The sequence below is a fragment of the Polyodon spathula genome, chromosome 23 (genome assembly GCF_017654505.1).
Source record: "Polyodon spathula isolate WHYD16114869_AA chromosome 23, ASM1765450v1, whole genome shotgun sequence".
NCBI lineage: Eukaryota > Metazoa > Chordata > Actinopteri > Acipenseriformes > Polyodontidae > Polyodon > Polyodon spathula.
In genome coordinates this window covers 23,720,356-23,743,127 of record NC_054556.1, presented here as the reverse complement: position 1 = coordinate 23,743,127, position 22,772 = coordinate 23,720,356, and the positions used below count along the sequence as shown (strand labels likewise).

The following is a 22,772-nucleotide window of genomic DNA, read 5'->3' as shown; positions in this document are numbered from 1 at the left end:
GGTTCTCTTTTTGCATTGTTTGCTGAAGTGGTCAAGAAGCATTGAGGTATCACTCATACACTTTGCAACTGAAGAAGGAGCAAATCAGCCAGTAACAAATTTACTATTAAAATAAAGGCACTAGGAGTGAAATGGGTTTGTATCCTGGCTTTCAAAGGTTTACACAGTGCGAGGTGGAACTCGACAACAGTAGCCACGGAAATGCTTTCAGAATGCCAGGTTGGAATGCTCCTAGCTGGAAAGGTTGAAAGCCTGCCATGGTGAATGAATGATGCTGTGGATGGAGTCTACCATGGTTATTATTTAAAGAGGAATATGCTTTAGAAGGAATAAGTGAAACCGATAAGGAATTCTATTGCAACTTGCTATGCTCTCCTTTTCATTCACGTGCTTATCAAGCTCAGAACACATGTTTCTTATTCCTCTGCTGTCCTTATCAGTTTGCCTTGGGCAAGACAGTTTACAGAATACTTGCATCATAAACACTCTCCCAATTTGTATGGTGTTCAGGGTAATCAAGAGACTTATTTCAGAATCTCTCCTCCAATCCTCCAAAAGCAGCTATTCAGCCCATAGTAACTTTTACATTAAGTAGTCACACAGTCTTTACTTGAAAACCGAACGCCAGCAATTACTGTGAAACACGCATTGGGTGTCACGGAAAAACTAAGTACCCCACGCAGCCTAACACTGCAGCTGCAAAACTATATGGCCACAAGTGACTGGCCGGAAAACTAAACAGCCCCCCAGCAGCCAATCAGTTTTCTACACAAGCAAATAGTGTCTGAAAAACAAGTCTGGTAGTTGCCTTTAAAAAAAACAAACAGTTGTGACTTTATGTAACCTGCCTGCCTGGGAAAGGATCCACTGTGTCAGGGATCTAAACTACCCCTGCAACAATCCTAGACATCTGATCACTGGACCAGTGAATTCAAAACCTCACCCAGTCCTCCCTTGTTAGAGTCAGAAAAACTTGAGCAAAGATATGACACATCTGGAGGTGGTAGGTGTTACTGTGGTGAGTGTTGTGTTGGGTATAGTTGCCAAAATAGGTTTCAAAGCCCTCCGTCATTAGAAGACACAAAATACAAGGACATGTATAAATAGTATTGTACCCAATTCTGCAATCAAGACTGTCAACACTAAGATGAAACAGATCATGAGAGGGATATATTTAGGAGTGCTATTTCAAACACTAGGCCTGCGCTGAGCTTTTAGTGAATGCAAGGTCACCAGCTGGGTTGGAGAGAAAGTCAAACCAGTCTGTGTAAAATGAATTGTTCACATATCTGACGCACCTGATGTTAAAACAAATTAGCACCTGTGCTGTCACCTCATGTTGAGTGATTTGGGTATGTGTGCTTCAGACTATACAAGTACCTGTATTTTGCTTGCAAAACATTCTGGCATGCTACAAAACAATTTTAGACATGTACATAATGACAATCAAACACATACTCCAATAGCCATTTAGGAACAGAGCTTACAAGGTACTGTGTCCTCTGCACATGCTGTACAGTACAACGCTTCTGTTGCTAATTTGAAGTAACAGTGTCCCCTGAGCTCATGTAACATATACAAGTGTCTGTTGGCAAGAGGACAGGTTAATTCCAGCCATTCCCTGGACTCAGCACTCCTCAGCTGCACTCTGAACGCTAGGAATGCCGGTGAACAGTCTGAAAAGGGAAACCTGAGCACCAGTAATATTGTGAAGATTGCGGTACTGTACCTAGGGAAAGCTTGTTTCAGTTGTGATGTAAAGTTAGTATCAGGGTTAGCAGTGTACAAAGTATTGTAGATGACTCTTCACACTACACTGATTGTGCCAATAACATTTTCTTTTGATAAGGTACAGTATACCAACACGATGACGTCTGTGTGTTTGAAGAGTTTATCAGGTGGCTCGAGTGGGGAGGGTTAGCCTACATTAACATGTCCTCGAGTTACACGGAACCTTTCACCTACATTCCTCCCCCACTACTCATTGCCTGGACAACCAGTTGTTGCAAAAATGCAATAACAATATTATTAACCCAACCAACCCTGACCCTGAACCCTGCAAGCTCAGGCTCACAAGGCATGTTCACTGTTTGTATTTGGCAATGTAGAGGAGAGCTGTTTAGGGGTTTGGATTATTACTCTGCCTACAAATTTGATAATAAGTGTCTCCTGATAAAGCATTTCAAAATAAACCTATTGTATTAAGGCATGGTAAAGCACCTATGGTAAATGGCATTGTCCAGCCAGGAACACCTGAGTGTAGTAGAAAGATGCCATGCAATAACAAAAGTGTCCATAAAACTAAACAAACTAGCTTTTTCTGATATAGTCACGGTGAACTATGCAAGCAATGCTCTGAGTCTGACTTTCATTGCGCACAGACATCATTTTGCACCTTTTCATTCGAGCACCAGCCCTGTGTCATCACAACAAGGTGAATGAATCACCAGCAAGTGGTTTTAAACAGCAGGCCTCCACAGCATGACAGACAACCTTGAGACAGTCAAACAGCTTGTCAGAACAGGCATGGCTCACACTGAACAAGGTGAATAAAAAGAGGGCATCAATCGAGGATCTTAAACCACGTTTAGCTTCATTCCCTCCCAAGTGAAAGGGGATATACAGTACAGCCCCCTCGTCTTTGGCAGAATCCTGTTATACATCCCCTTCATAGGCTGTGTCTCAGGAGCTCTGAGTCAGCAAGATCGGAGAGTGAAATGCAGGTGAGCAGGGTGAGGGATTCCAGAGCTCATATATGCAATAAACTTCTGACATTCAGTTCCTGACATGAAAAGAGCTCCAACAGTACCCATTAAATTCGTACATGTTCAAGACAAGAGTGTGCCTGGCTCAATCAATCACTCTGTGTAGTCTAAGTGGAGCTTTCTGTGCACTTTAAGAAAAAAAAAAGAATTGAGTATTATTTTGTGCTTCATACAACTTGCTGGGCTATTCAAATAAATACTAAATGTTACTTTGCGGTCAAGGGACTTTACTTACAGTCTCTGCTCTTCTTAAAACTAGAGACAGCTATCTCATAATCAAAACCGAAATGTTTCCATTCACAAATGCATTTGTATATCAGTATTATGGGTGCCATCAGATTTTTGAATTTTCATACTGAAACCCAATTATTCTATACCGGTATGAATTATTACAAATGAACACTGGTGAAAACATAAACTGTATAATCTCATTATATACAGCTTGGACATCATATTCCAGTCATTGACCTTCACAGATCTGCTTTCGCACTTTATGTGTGAGCCATTATACCTCCTCCCATTGGATATGGATGGATATTATATAAATATAATAATATTATATATAAAAAAATATATCCTAATAATACACGACTCCAGGAACATCCTCCAAATAAGTCATGTTAGTGTTGCTAGGTTGGGTTACCCTCTCCAACACAGAACGCTGTGTATGTCTCCAGCACTGATTGGTTCTTGGAATACTGCATTCAAACGCATCTACTGCGCCCCGCCCACTGTGTTTGTTTATGTATTCCGTAAGGAGATTGACAGCTGAGTGGGGGAACGGTAGGTTGTATGGATTTTAAGTGGCAGTAGTACTTTGTCCTTTTTTTTTTCTCAATGGATCTAATTTCAGCTCTAGTAAAGGTCACATTAAGTTACAGCTACAGTAAATGCACCATTGTTTTGACATATATAAACAAACAAAAAAACATCCCTCTTTATACCTTCACTCATAATTGACAACTCAGTACCACGATGAAGTTTGCAGTGTTTCCTGATTGGCTGTGTGAAGATGAGAAATTTGATGATGTAATATAACGACCTGATGCGTGAGGTTTACAGTCAGTATCATACCTCGACCGGCCAGCAGGCGGCCGCTGGGCTGCATTGCCGTAGCGTGTTTGTAAGTAAACGGTATTTATTTGGTTACATTATACCACTGTGATAGTTCAATACAATAACATTCTATCCGAACTATTGGCATTCAAAAGCAGTATGTACGAAATTAAAATAGTAGGTTTAGTCAAAGCCAAGTAATCTGTAATAAAACGGTAACGCCACCGTTTACCCATCAATCAGCTGATCGAGTGCTATTGTTACGTCAATTCAAACGTCACCTGAGACTGCCACGTCAAAATGTCTTATTTCAATTGAACCCAATCGTGATTTTTATATATATATATATATATATATATATATAATGGTATTTCATGGGCTACAGCTACCCATACTAACAGCAATAGTAGTGTATTGACAAAATTAAACTAACATTGCATGATACACTATTTAAAAAATGAGTTTAAGCTAAACGTTACACTTGCTAATTATTGTTCAAGCTACCCTGCTCCACGACACCAATATCCAGCACTTTAATGACGGCACTGCTGCGTGAGAAAGGTAATACGAAAAATCCCTATCTGGTGAACAGCACCGCTTCCCCTGCTAGAGCCAGGGTGTCGCAGTGGCTTGTGTAACTTTATGATTGGTCGGTGTAGTTTGGTAGGCGGAGACTGGGTGGGGCTATCTACAGTGTGACCTCACAATCAGCTGTTTGCAATGTTCTAAATTCTGATCCAAGGATCAGCTGGGTACAGCAATAAGAACATTTTTTTTTGCAGGAACAAAAACTAAACCCGAGTAAAGCTGTAGACTAATATCGGAATTAATAACAGCATCAATGCAGTTTTAATGAAGCATTTCTTCTGAGAAGAAAGCCTTTTTAATTTTTTTTTTTTTTTTTTTTTTTTGTTAATAACTACCTCATTTTTAAGGCTACCTAAAGCTGTGCTTTAAGATTTTATTTTACATAAATATATCTGTGGTCATTAAGTTTGCAACTGAAATAATACGACAAAAGCAGGTAAGCAATTTTTTTTGTTCATTTTGCATGTTATTTTATAATTGATCACGAACGGTGTGGTTGTTTTGATGCTGTCTCTTTTAGTTGGTCTTACAAACATATCGTACTTGCACTGCCAAAGAAAAGAGCAGCAATTTATTACATACCACAGAGTCAAAGAGCTAAGCGCTCCATATCCTGTTCGTGTTTTACATGCATTATCAGTGATACCGCTACAAACACGGTTTATTGGTATTAATGAAAGTATTTGCACTCTTATTTTGGTGAAGTACCTATTCCGTTTCATACGAAGTATTTTCTGTAGCAAGGTGCTTGTGCAGCAGCGATTCTAGTGAGCGAGTCTGGTCTGTTTGGGTATCAGCTACGGCAGAAATGTATGTAAGAATGTGCAAGTATGGAAGCCTGGTTTATCCGAGAGTGCTGAGGTAGCTTGTGTTGTCAAGGACAGGGTGTTGTAATAACCCAGTGTTTACGGTACTTGAGTTTCCTTCGTGCAAAGCCCGGTAGCGTACCCTGTTGTGTACCCCGCGGCAGCGGTGGGTGTTGGTTTTTGGTTTAATTGACCTCGGCTTGATAATTACACAGATTTACACTCGATGTCCGGCTGCCAAGCAGAATCTGGCAATCCGCGTCTTGATCTGTTGTCATTGCGCCGGTCTCTTTTTTTTTTTTTTTTTTTTTAACACATTAGCTTTTTTTTTGAATGCTAAGAAGCTGTGCGAACGCGATTTTGGAGCAGTTCAATCCTTCGGTATTTCGAAGTGTCGTTTATTCTCTTTGCTGAATGCGGCTTGCTGTACTGACGTATACTCCGAGGATTACGTTTAACCTGTTTCTGTTTTTCCAAACCAGAAACAGTTTAATATAACAATAATACTAGTATTTTATGTAGGTAGTGTTAATTAATAACTAACAGCAAATATGCATTTGTTTTCCTTGAAACCTCTGTAATATTGTTAGGTATTTTTCCATGATATAAAGATTTGTTTTTTTCTTTCTCTGGAGATTTAACAGTACGTGACGCAACGGCTCATTACCATATGACGCGAGGAGTGCTTGCGTTGGTAAAATATGTCCCACCCGTTTAATAAAGCCACGCCCATTTTGAGAGCGAAAGCCTTGTACATTACAGCATGCCTCTAGCGGTACATCCTGACAATTATATATATATATATATATATATATATATATATATATATATTATATATATAATATATATATGTAACGCGGGTTCGGTTTTAATTGCTTACTGCTTTACTCTGTTTACACTAAAGCTCTAATTGTAGCTGCACTAAAATACATAAAAATACACTTCAGATGGCTATTGATTCCATAACTACAGCATGCTCCAATTACAATGCAATGATGAACCGTACAAAATATTCATAAACCGTACTTCTAATGGTATGCCATTTTTATCAAACGGTAAACTTGTTTTATTATTTTTTTAATCTCAAAGACTATGCACTATATACTAACTGTATATAGTGCATAGTCTTTGAGATTAAAAAAATCTGAGCCTTCAAACTAAACCAATGCAGTATGTCAATAGGGCTGCCTTTGGTAAAACATTGATATTTCAACATCACAAAGTCTTGGGCTTGCCAATAGTTTGTGTGATGAGGATCTGGATCTATCTTTTGAACATTGGCATTTAGGTGTGGTGTTCTATGCACGGGATGACATCTGTACACAGGATAAGATGGACTGGAATTTTGGCAGTTGCTTCACTGTGATTGGTTGATTTCTGATATGTGATTTATACTATCACTATCATTTAAGAGTCCATGTGATCTGCCCCATCTCTAGTTGGTGAACATGCGTGATTGTTTATATATATATTTCAGATGTGGTGATGAGTTTAGTTTTCATGTGTCTAATTTATAGCAGCAGCTCTGTCCTTTTGTTAGGCTTGTATTCTTTCAGTTTGTGGCAGATGTTTCCACTAATGCAGGGATGGAAATAAGACCCGTTGAATAGCAGTTCGATCCATTCCTGGATTTACTATGACACACCTGCGCTTGTTTGCTCTACACTTGGGCTGATCAAGACCATATTAAATCCTGGAATGGGTGAAAGTGCTATGCAACGGGAGAGTTATTTGCATCCTTGTAATGGTAAGGCTGCTCTTTCACTTCTTTCATGAGCCCATTATTGTTCTTGCGCTGGGTAACACCTCAATCTGAGTCAAATGACTTTTTTAATCCAAAAATTAAGGCTACCATAATTAGCAATTGCTGACATCTCGGGTTTATTATCTTCTACACACTAATGTACATTCTGCCCTCCCTCTTGCTTTTTAACCCATAACCTATTATATGACTAGTTGCTGCATTCCACCTAAATGACAAAGCTGTCTCCTGCATAAGTCAGCCAACACCTGGCACTCATAGTTGACACCCTACTTTTGTATAGAAAACAATTCAACTGCAAAGATGTGTCATGGCACCTCCAGCACAGAGCTACCAGGAACCCCTTTATTTGAACAGCCCTTTCACATATTGAAGCAATATAGTTGTATATTGTGGTTTATTAATTGTGTTGAATTCTTAACATCTACAAAGTGTAACAATGAACACCTCAACATCTCCTGTTGCCATAAATTGTAACACAAATGACTACACTGCAGAAAACATCAGTTTGTGGGATAAATCTCTGCTATGGGACAAATGCAGTCAGGAAGCAAAAAGAAATCAATTTGGTTTTGCAACTTTTGGTGAAATCTAAAAGGAGGTAGTGTAGGTAACTAGATTAGGGTTGCCACCTAAAAAAATGAACAGAAGAGCCGTTAAGTTGAAATTCTCTAGAAATCCTCTAGTCAAATAATAGGTAGCATTGATAATATTACTGTTATAGTACTGATAACCAATTCATACTGTGCGTCTAGTGCAGCAATATTATCTTGATTTACCTTGTGCTCAACTTATGAAGCCTTTATTCATTTATTAAGCCTTTCCCTAAACGATTAAACTATGAAATATTTTTGAGAATCAAGCACCACATCACCACATAAATCTCAGGCTTGTCATTGTTCTGATAGTCGTTGACTTTATCCGTGTATCTCACGCACTTCTTTCATACCCTAACCTTGAAGCATCGAGCATTACATTTATAAGACGTGTTTAAATGTGGGTTTTTTTTAAGCATGCAGTTCCTTTGTGTTTCTCACTGTGGGAGATGAACGATTTTTGTATTTTTCAGCTTATGCTGGAAACGGGAGAGCTGACTAGCTTGTGCACTCAACCTGCTCACTATGAAGTTTACTGAGGGGGGCTACAAACGAAACAAAACAAAAGAAGAATCAACTGCATTATTTATTCTCACAGCAGTGAGCCACTTGTGACAATCATGCTGGGAATGTCACCTGGCCCAGAAAGAAAGGTCCAGCCTCCTCTTTCTCCTTTAAAATCAGCAGATCACCCTTTAGCACAAGGGCTTTTACCATGATCTCCTGCTGTCTGCCTTTTCATCTGTCGCTCATCCATTTTCTATTCTTTTGACGGTGGGGGGAGGTGGGAGGTTGTTTTCCCCAAAACACAGAGTAGCGTTAGGTCAGGATTTGTTTTTGCTGCTTTCGGATTCCCTCCCCCAGCCTTGCCTGCTACAAAGCAGATGGGCACTAACCATGAAACTGCAGGGGAAATACAGTAAATATTCATTAAATTATCACAATATAATCTGGCCCTTTGTATAATTGTACCTTTCAAAGAAGCCTGGATATGAATCAAGTCCTTGAGCAACAGAGTTCCAACTGTTTCCTAAAAGAATGCCATTACTGGCACAGCAGCGTCAGTAAAGAAACCTACACCCCGTACCCCACTGAAGAACTAATCCTATGTGGACATGTTGGCAAAGGCCATGCATTACACTCCAAGAGATGCTGTAAGTAAGTTCCTCTTGTATTACTGCTGGGCTCCCCTTGCACCTGTGCTTGCCACATTCTCTTGCCAATTCCTTGGTAATTGATAGGGAATGTTGATGTTTTAAAAGAATGATGCTGACAGTCAGGTTTCATTGATCTGTGATCAGCACACAGTATAGCACAGTTAATTATGATTCTGGTTCCACTGCTCTGTGGCAATGATGACTTTAGTTGGGCAATTTCCAAAAGAAAATCAGTGGTCTTTTATATTAATCCAGTCTGATTCTGTAGCTGCACTAAGAGGTTCTTGCAATGGAGGCTTCAAAGCCAGTGTTATTAGATTTCTTTGCTTTTACAGAAACCAGATTGGATTTATGTGCCCCCCTATGTTTGGAATATATATATATATATGTGTGTGTGTATGTAAAAAAAAAAAAAAAAAAAAAAAAAAAATACATGTGTTTAAGAATATGCAAAGAACCAATTTTATCTGATGGAAACTGGATGACAGTCACCTGATTTAGTCGAATTATACATTTTACAAAAGAGCCTTTTATGAGTTCCCCATTTGGACATTACAATGCTGCAGATGTATTGCAAGGAGAACAGTTCAACGCTGCATAATTAGAACAAGTGCCAATTTCAACAAACACTTTAACAAGTGAAATTGGTTAAATTGAGCCTGTCCCAGGGGTGTGGGGGGAGGTGGAGGGGGAGGGTGAGAGGGGGGGTTATACAGCAGATGTCCACCCTCTGATCCTGGAGGATTCAGTCTGTAGACTGGGAGCCCTGCAGCTGGGGAACAGAATCTCATGGCTCCAGCAGTCACTGACTGATCACCATCTCATAATATGTACTCTGAGTATCTAAGGATAAAACCTTTCAACTTGTTCCTGCCATCATTCCTTTCACTTTTTGGCTAGGCAAAACCTAATTATTCTGTGGAAAACAACTAGGATAAAGACCTAAGGACCAGAAATGTGTAGGAGGACTTTGTAGGTCAGAAGGATTACCAAGAGCGTTTTAGTACAAGGGGGGTGTTTAACAGATTACCAGGAATTACAGAATATACTGGCACAACTCTATTCATTGTATAGGTGTTAATGTAACTAATAAGTTAATAAACTCTATTACACTAACAGGTCTGAAGAATAGTTGAATTGAAACCTTTCCTTTTTCTGTCTTGCCACTATATTCAGAGAAAGATTAAGACTACCAGAACGGCTGATAGAGGACTGTTGAGGTGAAGCCTAGAGTGGGAGGGAATAAAAACAAGAATAATTCATGATTTTATACCTGGGTTCACACAGAGAGTTCATAGTTCTTAAGAGTTCTAGTGCTCCACAAGTGAAAAGATATGGTTGCAGTGCTGTATAATTTATTCAAGCATAACTTGAAGTCTTCTGATGCTTTCTGAGACACTGGGCATTTAAGCAGTGCTCTACGAAAGCCCATAAAAGGCATCAGTCCACAAGTTTGGAAGAGGTTGGGCCTGGAATTCAATGACTGAACACAATCAGAGTTACAAGATTAAATCTGGTGCTGAAAAGAAGACATCTTTTTATTTATTTATTTATTTGGTGTTTTTTTTTTTTTTTTTTTAATAATGCAAGGAGTGCACTTTCCATCATCACTCGTTTAAGAAATGAAGATGAAGAAGTAAAACACTTGCTACTGCAGGCCTCCCTGTGAATTTAGGTTACTGATGTGCCCCGCTGAGCCAGGGGAGCTCCAAGCACTGATGGTAAAACGCTCTGTGAACAGCGTGCAAGGCAGAATAAATGTATAATTTGGTGTAGTTCCTTAGTTATTCCATGAGCATTTAAAAAGAATTCCCTGATGGCGATGGTCATTGACCGTGCTTAATCGGTGTCTAAATGTAATCGGCTCTGAAACACGCCATGAAAGGACATGCTTTGTGTCCAAGTCACAAGATCAGGACTAAAGGAACTGTCAGCCAGCCCACGTTGATTTCAACTCAATGATTATTGTGGTTCAGTTTGGGGGAACCTACTTTTATTTTTCTCCTACTTTTCATTCTAATTGGATTTATCTGGGGGGTGAAATTAGGTTTGGAGGGGGTGGAGGAGGATATCGCTGTGAGATATTCTGTTGCAGGATGTTCTGTACTAAAGAACTTTCTTTCTATCAGTATTGTTCTTGTTAATACTGAACTGTGGATACAGTATGTCCTTGCTCTTGGTTAAAAAATATAAGGCTTCACTAGATTTCAGACCCTCTGTTCTGACTGTGCTAAGTGTCCCGGGCTGTAAGCAATAGGGTCTATTACCTCTTAGTTCCATGCTGCCTTGACTTGACTTCTGTGCTATTTGTGAACTAGATATTCAGTCTCCCTCTCTCTCTCATCAAACAGGCCTTTGCACTAATACCAAGTGAAACCTTATGATTGCACTACACACGTCTTGCCTCAACTGAGATTCCCGTCAATAAGGACAAAAGGGCTCGTGACACAGGGAAGAAAGAACACACACACCCCCCACGATTCTACCACGCAACCCTGTCTCGGGCCAACTCTCAACTTTCCAGCGAAGCCACTCGAAACCCACCATGTTCCAGCGACTCGCCAGTCTGTTTTTCGGAGAGGGGGAGGAGGTGACCAATGGCTGCGAGGGACCCAAACCCAGCGTGGCTGATGCCGACGAGGAAGGCTGGCTACTGGTTAACCTGCCTGGTGAGTGTCCTTGCTCTTCTATCCACAGGAAACCCCTTGCCATACATGGAAGGTCCACACATGGGTCCCAACCTTTCAAACCCAGGGTGTTCCTTAGATTGGGAAGCACAGTGCATCACTGATCATCCCTGGGCTGTCTTTGGTCTTTGTCCATGTTAGCCTTTGGTTTATTGTTACAAAGTGATGGCAAGCCCACTTATTGTCACAAGGCACTAATAATGACCATTGTTCTGTCCATTGTCTATGAAGTACCACGGTCAGAAAGGTGGATGGTCTTAGACAGAATGGAAGTTGAGCATACTGATAATCATTAAAAAAAGAATAGCAGAGAATGCTGTCACATTATCTTGTTACAGTATTGAACTGTTTGAGCTGACCGTCCCTGTACTGTTTAATTCCCCTAACTGCATGTACTTTACATCGCAAAGGAATTATTATTCTTGAAAGGTTTTGATACTCTAAGAATGCACGAGTGTTTCCAGAGAGACCTGGACCCCATGGCAAGGTGGGGAAGAAAAGTAAATTGTCCAAAGCCCACCAACCCCCACAGCTCTGCTCAGAGACCCAATGGTTTCCCCTGGAATGTACCAAATGTATAGGAGGGTGGGGGGGGTTGCAGTAATTAATAACTCCTTTTTTTTTGTCCCTCCCCCCCCCCCCCCCCCCCCCCCCCCATGACCCCCCCCCCCCATTATTTTCTTTTAAACCACCTCCACGCCATGTACTGAATGTCTGCACATCCATAATGCTTCCTCTCCATACTTGCATGGCTTCTCTTTTGTGATCTTTATTTTTCAAACTCTGGAAATGTGCATCTGTGGGTGATGCCTTGTTTCTCCTAAATGACTTTCATGCAACAGCACGCTTGGGGGAAGGTGATTGGGTCGAGTTGGGACAGGGTGGGACTAAGCCAGAAGGGCACGCCCTCTCCTCGAACAGTCGGGTGGGGACAGGGGTAGGTGGGGCAGGTAACTCCTCCCTCTCCTCTCCCGATTGCTGCAGGACTAGTTTAGCAGGCCAGGTCCCTTCCCCCTCCTCTTCACTTGGTTTGGCAGGCCTGTCAGTAGCTGTGGTAAAGCTGGCAAGCCACGCCCCCTGTCCCCGTGGCTCCACACCCCCTTCCCCTGGGTCACAGCATGACTGCAGCAGCAGGTCCGAACCCTGCTGGATGGATGAGAGTTGGTTTGTCACCCCTCCCCCCTGTTTTACTGCAGAAGGCTCCACGCCAGAAACCAGCCCAATGGAAGACCTGCTCATTGAACACCCCAGCATGTCTGTGTACGTTGCCACCGGCAACCAGTCCATCACTGAGGAGACAGGCAGCTGCCCACTGCAGGAAATAAGCCAGAAGTGAGTATCCTGGTTTTGAGCTACTTGTCTGCATTTAGAGAGGGGGACTTGCTTCGGTTTTATTTGTAGAGTGTTCCTCCCAAAGTGAACCACTGTTTGAGTGCGAGACAGACCAATTAGCATCACTTTAAGCAGGTGTGGCTACAGTGTTTTTGCTGAGCCTATAACCCTAATGCTGTCCACAGAGAACACAGTGTGTTCCTCTCTTCCCCAGGGTGGAGACTGCAAACCCAGCAGGGCGGGGTCTCTCTGGCCGCCCCGCCCGGGGCTCTGCAGTCCAGGCCACTGTCCTGGACAAGATCTGCCAGGTGAACAGAGTCCAGCGGTCTGTGGCGCGGGCCGAGCGGCGCCAGCTGAGCCGAAACCGCGTAAAGCGACAGAACCGTCTCCGAGAGAACCTCCCCTGGAGCGGTGGCCGTGCCAAGGGCAGCTTCGTCCACCAGCCCCGCCAACGCCAGTGCAACTATTAAACCAGCGGGCCGTTTACACTGAGGGCATTACACCCGCTGCCCCGTCCATCCTTTAAGTCCTACTCATGTTTTGTTTTATTTAAGTCTGGGTGGTTTTTAACTTTAGAATAAACCTTGTTACTGTGCTAGCATTCTTGCTACAATTTTAACTCTTATTTCAATGACTTAACTCTTCTCCCTGAGTAATCCTTTAATAAAATAAACAACCTTCTCCCTTTCACACCATCCTATAAGATCAGTACAGCTGCACAACATCCCTCAAGAGCCTTCTCCTTTGACAGGTTCGTTTGTAGATCCACCATTGAGGGGTAAGGGCACTGCAATAGAAGAACTTGCTCCTGGGTATAGTTTTGGGGAGAAAGGTTAAGTAAAGCCCAGGGGTCTACCCTTGTAAAAGCTAAAGCAGAAAGGCTGTCATACAATCTCGGTATCCATTAGCTGTGCAGTTTATGTACTGCCCTGAGGAAAGGTGTAGCCCCTCTTAGTTATTTTTTTTAATTTTAATGTTATCTTTAAATTTGTTTCCCCTCCACCTGTCTACAAAGCTAAAATAGTGAATTCATTTTAGGGCTACATACCCTGGAGCTGTCGGCTCCCTGGCTCTTAACATCAGACCACACAGCCTAGTAAACTGGCTGTTTGATGTTCAGATCTTGGGAGTTCAAATCCAGGTGGGTCTATAGCGGCTCAGAAGCAAATGATAAAGGTAGACTTTTATTATGCTAGTTGTGAGAATTATATAAGAACTGATCTGAGACCCCTAAAACTCGTTTATCTTTTTCATTTGCTTTTTATAATTTTTTTTTGTGTGTTTGTGATGGAAATGTGCAGCACAAGAAAACTTTGTTTTCAAGATTAAAGGAGTATTTCCACATGTTTTAACCTTTATACTGGGGCAATGTTGAAGTGTAGGGTACTGAACCATTTGGCCCTTTTTTAATTAAGCTAACAAATGTGTTATCTAATGGTGCCAGGATAAAGGTTAAGCTCTGTGGAGATTTTGCAAGTAGATGATGGTAAGAGAGGGGGAATAAAAAGATAGCATGAGAGAGATGGAAAGAGAGCTATGTAGAGAAGAAACAGAATGAGAAAGTAAAATAAATGAAAAAGAGAACACTATACCGGTGGCAGATTTTTTTAAATATAAGTAAGTAATGGTTACTTTACATTTTAATGAAGTATTGTCAATTTATATGGGATTCTCATTCATAACTTAGTCATACAAGTGACTTTAAGATTGCATTTAGTTCTATGGTGGTCCCTATGTATCTGTGGCCATTAAAATCCAATTTTTCATTGAATTTAAATTCATGCCACCTTGTGTACAGTGTTGCAATGACCAGGTATATATTGGGATATTGAAATCCTTGGAAAAGTCCATCCATTATTTTTTGTTGTAGAAGACCTTCAATGTGAGCTGTGCCCTTGTCTTGTGGTGCTATATATAGCTGTTTCCACTCCTTGCCACACACTACCAAATGTATGACAGCCTTTCCTTTTGCAAATGTGGGGTATGACCACTTGGTATGTTTAGACTCTCTTTAGCTGAACCTGATAATCTCCCATCTTGAGCTAACCGCACTACTAGAAATCGTCCCCTTGTATGCATTTATTTCTGCATAACTTGAATGCTGCACAACTGTGTTATGACCAATGGTAGCCTTATGAGAAATCACATTCTATTTATTTGTATGAGAAACGTATTTATTTAACATGTTGATGATCATTTCCTTGCTGTGTTAAAGATGGCATGTGAGCTAACATATTTCTAGTTTAATAAGAATGAAATATGCAGATTTTTCTGTAGTTTTCTACAAAGAGTTATTACATGAGTGTTGGCAGGGAGAAAAATACACTGGGATTTGACTGATTTCTGTTGCTGTCGGTTTAGCGCTAACTCTGTCCATTAGCTCAAGAATGTGAGTTTATTCAGGGTTTAACTTGACACAAACTAGTCCCTTTTTAAAATTTTTATTTTTTTTTGATAGCAGATCACTAAGAACTATTGCCCGCCATCTAAATGATAAATATCTATATAGAGAGATTAAAAAAAAAAAAAAAAAAAAAACCCTATGGTGCTGAAGTATATCAATTAAATATATGCTTAGTTTGTAAATTAAGACATGGATGTAAGTTTGTTTCTGTGAGTCAAGTTTAGCAGTGTGAAGTGTGCTGAGATTCGTATTGTCCAAACAGTGAGGTTTGCGTGTGGAAGGAATGTGCTGAAGTCGAATATATATAATTTTTTTTTTTTTTTTTTTTTATATTTAAAAACTAGTTGTTTGGTGGGTGTGTTAGATTTTGTTTTTCTTTTCAGACTGAAGCCAGGGCTTTCAGGGACTTTAATAATATCCTCCATCTCTCGTTCTCTCTCTCTCTCTCTCTCTTGACTGCGAATGTCCTACAGAAAATAGAAAGGAAAAAAACAGTTCCTGTCCATCCAGGTAAACCCATTTCTTTAGGAAGTACTTATGCCTGGGGCTTTTGTTTATCACTAGGTCAGAGCGTGCCCTCTGGTGGTCAAACACTGTTCACATACAAATGGCAGCTTTTAAAGGGACTGAATGCAGATTCAGTGTTTGCACAGAAAAATAAAATGTGTCTCCCTGATGCAGTGTCTGGAGGTATACGTGAGGGGATGGACCCTTGACTAGATCATGCACTTTGTGGCCCCTTTACCCTCAACACTTCTCATGAGCTGCAGTACCTCACAGACACTGTAGTGCGCTTGGTGTTTGCGTGAATGAATTTTATTGCCGTCTTCCTCAAGTGCTTTTTTTTTTTTTTTAATTTGAATGAGTACACTCATTTTTTTTTACCTGGGAGAGTGAAATCTCTGTTTGCTGTGCCCTAAAGGTCCAGCTGGTGATGAGCACCACACATTGTGACGCCACGTGTGCACAACTGCAATAGTCTCTGCTTTAGGGATCAAGGTACAGGAATAATTAATATTGGAATCTCGCTTAAGTCTGACGTTTTGTACCAACTTGCATGACTATTTCAAGGCAACTGCAGTTTTTTGTTAATGTAACAGTATTTGATTTATGAAGAACATGTGTATCGTGAGTGTTTATTGCAGGAGTCAATGAGTAACATCTGGCAGGGGGTGGGGTGGTTAAGTGGTCCCTTTTCCAAGAAGTAACCTCTGTGTTGGTTTAAAAAAATATATAAAATAATAAAACATTTTAAATCCAGTTAACTAGCGGTTCTTTCAGCTTGTCCCTGATCTGCTCACAACCAGCATTTTTCTGTACCCTGTTGATAATTCTCTCAGCAGATTTTAGTTTTTTTTTTTTTTTTTTTTTTTTTTTTTTTAGAAAGAAATTATTTATTCATCTAGGTTATCTTCATTTTAATTTGCAGCCTGAATTTGTAGTTACAATGCCAGAGACTTTTTCAGTACGAGCAAAAAGACTTGAACCCGAGTCTTTAAACATCCCAAACATTCTTAAAAACCACTAAGCCATGCTGCCTCCTAGCTATTCATTCCTAGGAATTATTTTGTAGGTATTTTCTATAGTAGCCTATAGAGCAGTTTGAAGACTAGGGACAGGCTTGAAACCACTAAATTGGTAGAAACTCATTTTCAAATGGTTTTTAAAGTAACACAGGTTGGAAATGGTGTCTGCCGTGGCAGTGGACAGTAGCTTGTGCTGTTTCTCTAGCCTGAGGTGATGTTAGAGTGTATTCAATGTACAGATTGTGTGTTATGAATGAATGAAAAAGCTTAAAAAAAAAAAAAAAAAGTTGAGGATTTTGCTTGTATTATTCCTATTGTTATTACTGTTATTCTTCTATGTTGTTTGAAACTGGGGACTTGAATACTGAGATCATGTTTTCTTTCCCTTTTTATTGACTACTCGCAGATTTTCATTTGCTATCTAAAATTAAAAAACAAACATACTTTCTTCCTGATTTTAAGTAGGACAAACATTGTATTCCCCCACCCCACATTTGTGTTGATTACTGGTCTTTTAAAATCTAAAATGTACTCAAATTCAGTCCCTAAGTGTACCTGATCATGATGTATCTATAAATCGTGTATGTGCCTTTCACTTCTGCATGGTTTGTGATGTTTTGAATGATGATTTCCCATACCTAAGGATCCCAGTTCATGAACAGTAGAGACCTATACAAATAAAGGAGGTCTAGCGTGCGTTCTGAACTGTAGGTACCAGAGAATAGATTAATAAAAACTCAGGGTGAAGCCTGAATCATGTTTGCTTATTTTCATCATTTCCTTTCTCATACAGCAATACAAAGTGATAGCCTCTACAAGTAGATTCCCCTTTTTTTTTTTTTTTTGGTCAATGTGCATGTTTAAATAGCAGGAAAAGAAGACCAAAGCATGTTAAACACACACACAGCTGTGAACCCTATCTGGGATGTAAGTGGTTTCATTAACACATGGATGAAAAGTCCACACTCGCACGAGTTCTAATATCACGTTTAAAAAAAAAAATTATATATAAAAAAATCTCTCTTCCATCCAATATACAGTATGGTCATGAACACCTTACAAAGATTTTCCTCAGCCAGTAATTGCATTTGCTGAAGTCAGAAATGCTTGGGTCAATCCAAACTATGAATACTCATGCTGCATATTCATGATATTTGGATAGCCATGTGGGAGAGGAGATGTCGGTCAATAAAAGTCATTGCGATGTGTAACTTGGGGTCCATTTTATCAACCAGTATTCTGAGTTTTATTAGATCATTTTACAGAACTGGGGAATTTGCCTGGATGACACGGTTACCCCAGATTACCCATAAAACTAGGTAGTCGACTTAATCCAAGAGGATTTATCAGTGCACTAAAATATTCAGATACAATCTAGCTGTGGTTTAGCCTAAGATTGATCAAATCAACACATCAGGGAATCTTGCTAGAGGACAACAACAGCAAAAACGTGTTGCTTTATAACATCATTCTTGTATTCATATTGGGCAAATCTTGATGAAAAAACAAACATTCTGCATACATCTAATAATAATCTTAATTATTTAAAATCAAATAAAGTATCTGACCTTTTGATAATAGTGCAACAAAACAGAATTTATATAAGATACACAGTATTACCTTTTTATGACATTAAACCTCTGGGTAATTTTAAAACTGAAGTTATGGATGGAAAAGGGGATTATTACAATAAACAAAGCTTTCAACCAGAGCCCTACAGTAAGAATCAGACAGTGTTTAAGGAAATAGCAACATTTATTGTGAACACCACACAATTACATCTCAAATTTAAGTATTTTTTTTTTTTTTCTGGTCCATGTCTACAACCACTGACATCAAATATTCTATAAAATTATTTACAAGGTTTTTTTTTTTTTTTTTTTTTTTTTAAACAAAAAGATAAGCATAATGTTGCACCAGTTCACTTCTATTCACATAAGACAAAAAAACATTATTTTTTTGAGGCAAAACCAAAGCAAGGCATTTTAAAGTCTCATTAAAATATTAAGAGTAACAAGATGGGCAAATACAATGAATTAGTGGTTATTCTACATTACAGGGATGGAACATGCAAGATGAAATGGGCCAGCATGCATGCAAGCATGATAAAGAAAACTGGGCCTGTATTAATGATCACAGATTATCTGAATGCTTTCCTTGTTATTTATTGTCCAAGGTGTGGGTATATTAGCAGGGTTGTAATTCTGGTCAGAAAACACATATGGTTAGTTTCGCCTTAAAGGCTAGCACAGGTAAAACAAACCATTTTAAAAGACATGTTTTTATTTGTGTGTCATACATCTGGGATATTGGGATTTTAATTGATTTGCTAAACTGTGTGGATAGGATGTTACTCTAGCATTACGAGTTTATAGCTTAAGCAATATTTCAAGAAATCGGTCCCAATGTTCATGGTCCTAGAAGTAGAATACAGATGCTTGGAACTTTTCAAATGTCTGCAAACTGACCAACTCTAAAAGCACAACTTTAAGGCTTATGATCTATATAGTAACAGAGCGAGAGATAATATATTAAATGATATTTAGGCCAACCACATATGCAAATGTACAATAAGCAAAAAAACGACTGATACCATAAACTATGCTAGTAGAGTGACATCTTATCAGTATAGAAAATGCTGTTCATGCCTGTTTGTCAACAGTTCATACCAAACTCAAAGAGAGCACTTACATTTAAATTCCTGGTGAAGAAAATACATGTACTGGTATACTGAAAATATCCAAGAAAACCTTATGTTTTTAGTGTGTGAGAGAGAGTAGAGCTGATCTAGTCTGACTTCATATTTTGCAACCACTATGCTATATTTCACTCAATTTCTCTTTCTAATACTATATGCAGCCAGGTCCACTAAGCAGAAGAGAAAAATAAATAAAAAACAACCACCACCTATCAATTTTGACAAAACACTTCTGTCGTCACACGTATGCAGCAATAATGCTGCCAATTCATCCACTGTACCAAACAGCAGGGCTGCTCTTACTAAATCGAAAATCAATTTTTCGATCAATTCCATTCCTCATGATATACATCGATATAAATACTGGATAATCGATTCAATAAAATTACATCTTTGTAACACGCATAGTTAATAACATTATTTAAGTTTAATCAACAAAACTGCAGTATTTCTGCTAGACAAGCAGTGGGCGTGCTCTTATTTTCCTGCTCGTGTTAACTAGCATCTGATTTGCTGGTCCCATCCTACCAGCCAATCAGTTTTGAAAATGCTTTGTAAGCACGCCCCTCTGTGTATTCGATGTAAACAAACAAAAAAGCAGGCCACCTTGAATCCAGAGCAGGACAGGCTTTTATTCCTGCATTTTATTTTTAATAACGATCAGTGAAGTTAAATGCAATTTTGGAGTAACAACAAGCTTGACCTGTATAGAGGGCATGCACGTTGTGGTAAGTAAATCAATTTATTATTATTATTATTGGCAAGGATTTCCACATTGTGTGTTTCACAGACAGTGAAGGTTAGGTGGTACAGTATTAATAAGATGCAATGCATGATGCTGCAGCTGTCACTAAATACAAACTTGTCTAGTTTATATAGCTTACATTCCAAAGTACTGTAATCTGTTTGGAATAAACATTTTAGTAACACTCCTGTAGTATGTTCAATTTCTTTAAGCTTGTTGCGAATGCTGTTGTGATTTTAGTTAAACAGCAATGTTATTAAAATAATCAAGGCAGGGGAGAGGAATGGAGCGACAATGTATGTGGGCGGTACAATCATAGATACTTATTGGAACAATTTGATTTTGTGTGCCCAATTAAATTGATTGCTGTTTGGAGGCTTAACTGACAGCCCTACCAACCAATAATTTAAGCATCTACAAAACAACTAAAAGAAAAAAAAAAAAAAAAATAAATGACTGAAAACCAAGTTTCTTCAACCCCAATTTACCAGTTTCCTGTCCAAGCTTTCCTGAGACTTTTTTTTTTTTTTTTTTTAAACACTGCAAGCAAAAACAAGCAAATAAAGAAGTTGGACGGGCAATGTGAGCTGGTGCCCCAGAGTACAGCAGCACAGGCAGACATGGGAGTGAAGAGGAAGCCATGCGGAAGGACTAGAATGTGGAGTCACCTATAAAAGCATGGTACTAAAAATCAAAATCAGATACTGCACTGATGTACCATACCTATAATCAGGCTGGTTTTACAGATCCCCAATTAGCACTAATCTTAAAACTATCTAATGCTATTTAGGTGAAACAGTCCAAGGTGAGTGCCAATCTGAGTCTGTGGAACCAGCAACTAGGGATGTGAGGCATCAGCCGTAAAAGGTGAATGTATTAGATCTTACTGCAACTGAAATGACTACTGTTATTTTTTCCTATTATTTCAATTCTAGTTCCTAAATGACTACTATTTTGTTGCTCCACCAAGGAGCCTTCGTCTGACCTTAATTACTTAATGAGATCTCTACTGGTCTTCAGTGTTGAATGCAATAGATTGTAAAACTACATCTGGAGCTGCCAGTGTAGAAGCGCACTGCTAGGAGTCTTCAGAATGCCACGCTTGGATAAGTTGAGATCGTGGATATGTTTTCAAATGAAACGTTTGCTGGCTTTGAACTGAATTGTACCAGAACCTTTTTAAATACCCAAGGGCTGAACTAGTTTTACGACCAGAGCCATAAAACAGAAGGCATAGTAGTTAGATGTCCGAGAATGCTTTTTTGCAGCAGAAACAAAAACAAAATGTTGACCTCCAATAGAATTTAACTAGTGTAAAACACAAAGCGAGTGGTAGAAAATTTAATTAAGCTTTCCAGCACAATTATACAAGATACTCGTGACATTTCGATAAATCAGAGGTGCCTAAATATCATTCCAGCGTTTGAAGACAAGACAGTAACTCCTAAAATAAAACTCACATTGCTGCGGGAAACATCATTATTATAATTATTAAAACAATCTGTACACAATTATTCTTCCTTTAAAAAAAATATTTGCCCAGGAAAAAAACCAAAAACAAAAAGATAGTAAAAATAATTCACAAACATTTACAATTCACAAGTTAACAGTACGGTGTTATTTGGATTTCCTTCGCTTGGCTTGATTCGAGCTTGCACCTGTGTTTGTATCTGGAAAAGAACAGGGGTGGAGCTCAGCATGGTTGCAATTTAATACAAGCCGAACCACTTAAAGCAGATCAATAACTATCTAGGTATAAAGACTGCTTCAAGGTTTTGGTCTTATTAGGTAAAGTCTAATAGAATAACTATGAAATAAATCTTCATTGTTATATCACTTCGGAATAGCTTACATTGCATGAACTTACTTTGACCGATTTGTCTGCACCACCTTGTCTGAAGCAAGTTTGAGGACCTCCTGTTAATTACTGAGTTAAACTATCTGTACCTCTCGCAGCTGCAGTGGAGGCAGAGCCCGGCCTGGCTGACCTCTTGCGCTGCCCGTTCTCAGCTGCCTCCTGTGGGGTGGACCCTTCCTCTGCTTCCCTCTCCGCTCGAGAGCTCCGTCTGCTGGGGGCCTTCGGCTTCTCTGGGAGATTCTTGGCTTCCCTGGAACAGGGAGAGGTGCAACTAAATGTAGCATGTATAGAGAGAGTTCAAAACAACCAATACCTCTTTCCCAGCAGTTAACATTGGGAACCACTCCTGATTCAGTGTTGTTTTCTTTGTGCAGATTTCTCCCCTCGTCCTGGACCTGATGATAAAGCTGCAGTGACATATGCATGGTTAAGCTACATACATACATACATACATACCTTGGGTCAACGTGAACAGGCATCTTTCTTTTCTTTATACATCTGTTATACAAGTGGAAAAACAGCAATAAACTTATATTGAATTACAGATTTTCTTCTTGTTAATTAAGTTTGAAAAGTAACTTCTTCATTTGCATGATTGTTTAATTTCACCCAACATACTAAACCACCTCTTAACAGACCAAGCCTGGAAAAGCACTGTGTGAATGAAAAAAACAAAAGTAAAAGAAGAGAGTAACCCAGAGTTATTTTAACAAAAGTTATAACTCTTGTTGCTGAATATTATTTATGTAATAAATAGGAATTATACAAGATAAATGTATCACTAATGCTACA

General features: G+C 39.4%; 2 protein-coding genes across 8 annotated transcripts in view; one reads left to right on the top strand and one right to left on the bottom strand.

Moving 5' to 3' along the window:
• Positions 1-3,834: 3,834 nt before the first annotated feature.
• On the top strand, positions 3,835-17,433 carry LOC121297841 (tumor protein p53-inducible nuclear protein 2). 7 transcript variants are annotated; one of them, XM_041224373.1, is made up of 4 exons: positions 3,835-3,888; positions 11,082-11,399; positions 12,260-12,749; positions 12,964-17,433. In XM_041224373.1, exons 2-4 carry the CDS (start codon positions 11,276-11,278, stop codon positions 13,217-13,219), a joined length of 870 nt encoding a protein of 289 aa, XP_041080307.1. In that variant the 5' UTR covers positions 3,835-3,888; positions 11,082-11,275; the 3' UTR covers positions 13,220-17,433. The 7 variants fall into 7 exon arrangements, with proteins under 7 accessions (XP_041080307.1, XP_041080303.1, XP_041080310.1 ...); XM_041224369.1 differs by lacking the exon at positions 3,835-3,888 and adding an exon at positions 4,496-4,845; XM_041224376.1 differs by lacking the exon at positions 3,835-3,888 and adding an exon at positions 4,501-4,845 and having other exon boundaries at positions 12,617-12,749.
• A 4,016-nt stretch (positions 17,434-21,449) lies between these two features.
• Positions 21,450-22,772, bottom strand: part of ncoa6 (nuclear receptor coactivator 6) — an 11,325-nt gene continuing 10,002 nt past the window's right edge. The window contains exons 14-16 of the mRNA XM_041224348.1: positions 22,437-22,478; positions 22,070-22,230; positions 21,450-21,792 (exon numbers count right to left, since the gene is read on the bottom strand). Coding sequence (XP_041080282.1) covers positions 21,740-21,792; positions 22,070-22,230; positions 22,437-22,478 — 256 coding nt within the window. The 3' untranslated portion in view covers positions 21,450-21,739. The remainder of the gene's footprint in view (positions 21,793-22,069; positions 22,231-22,436; positions 22,479-22,772) is intronic.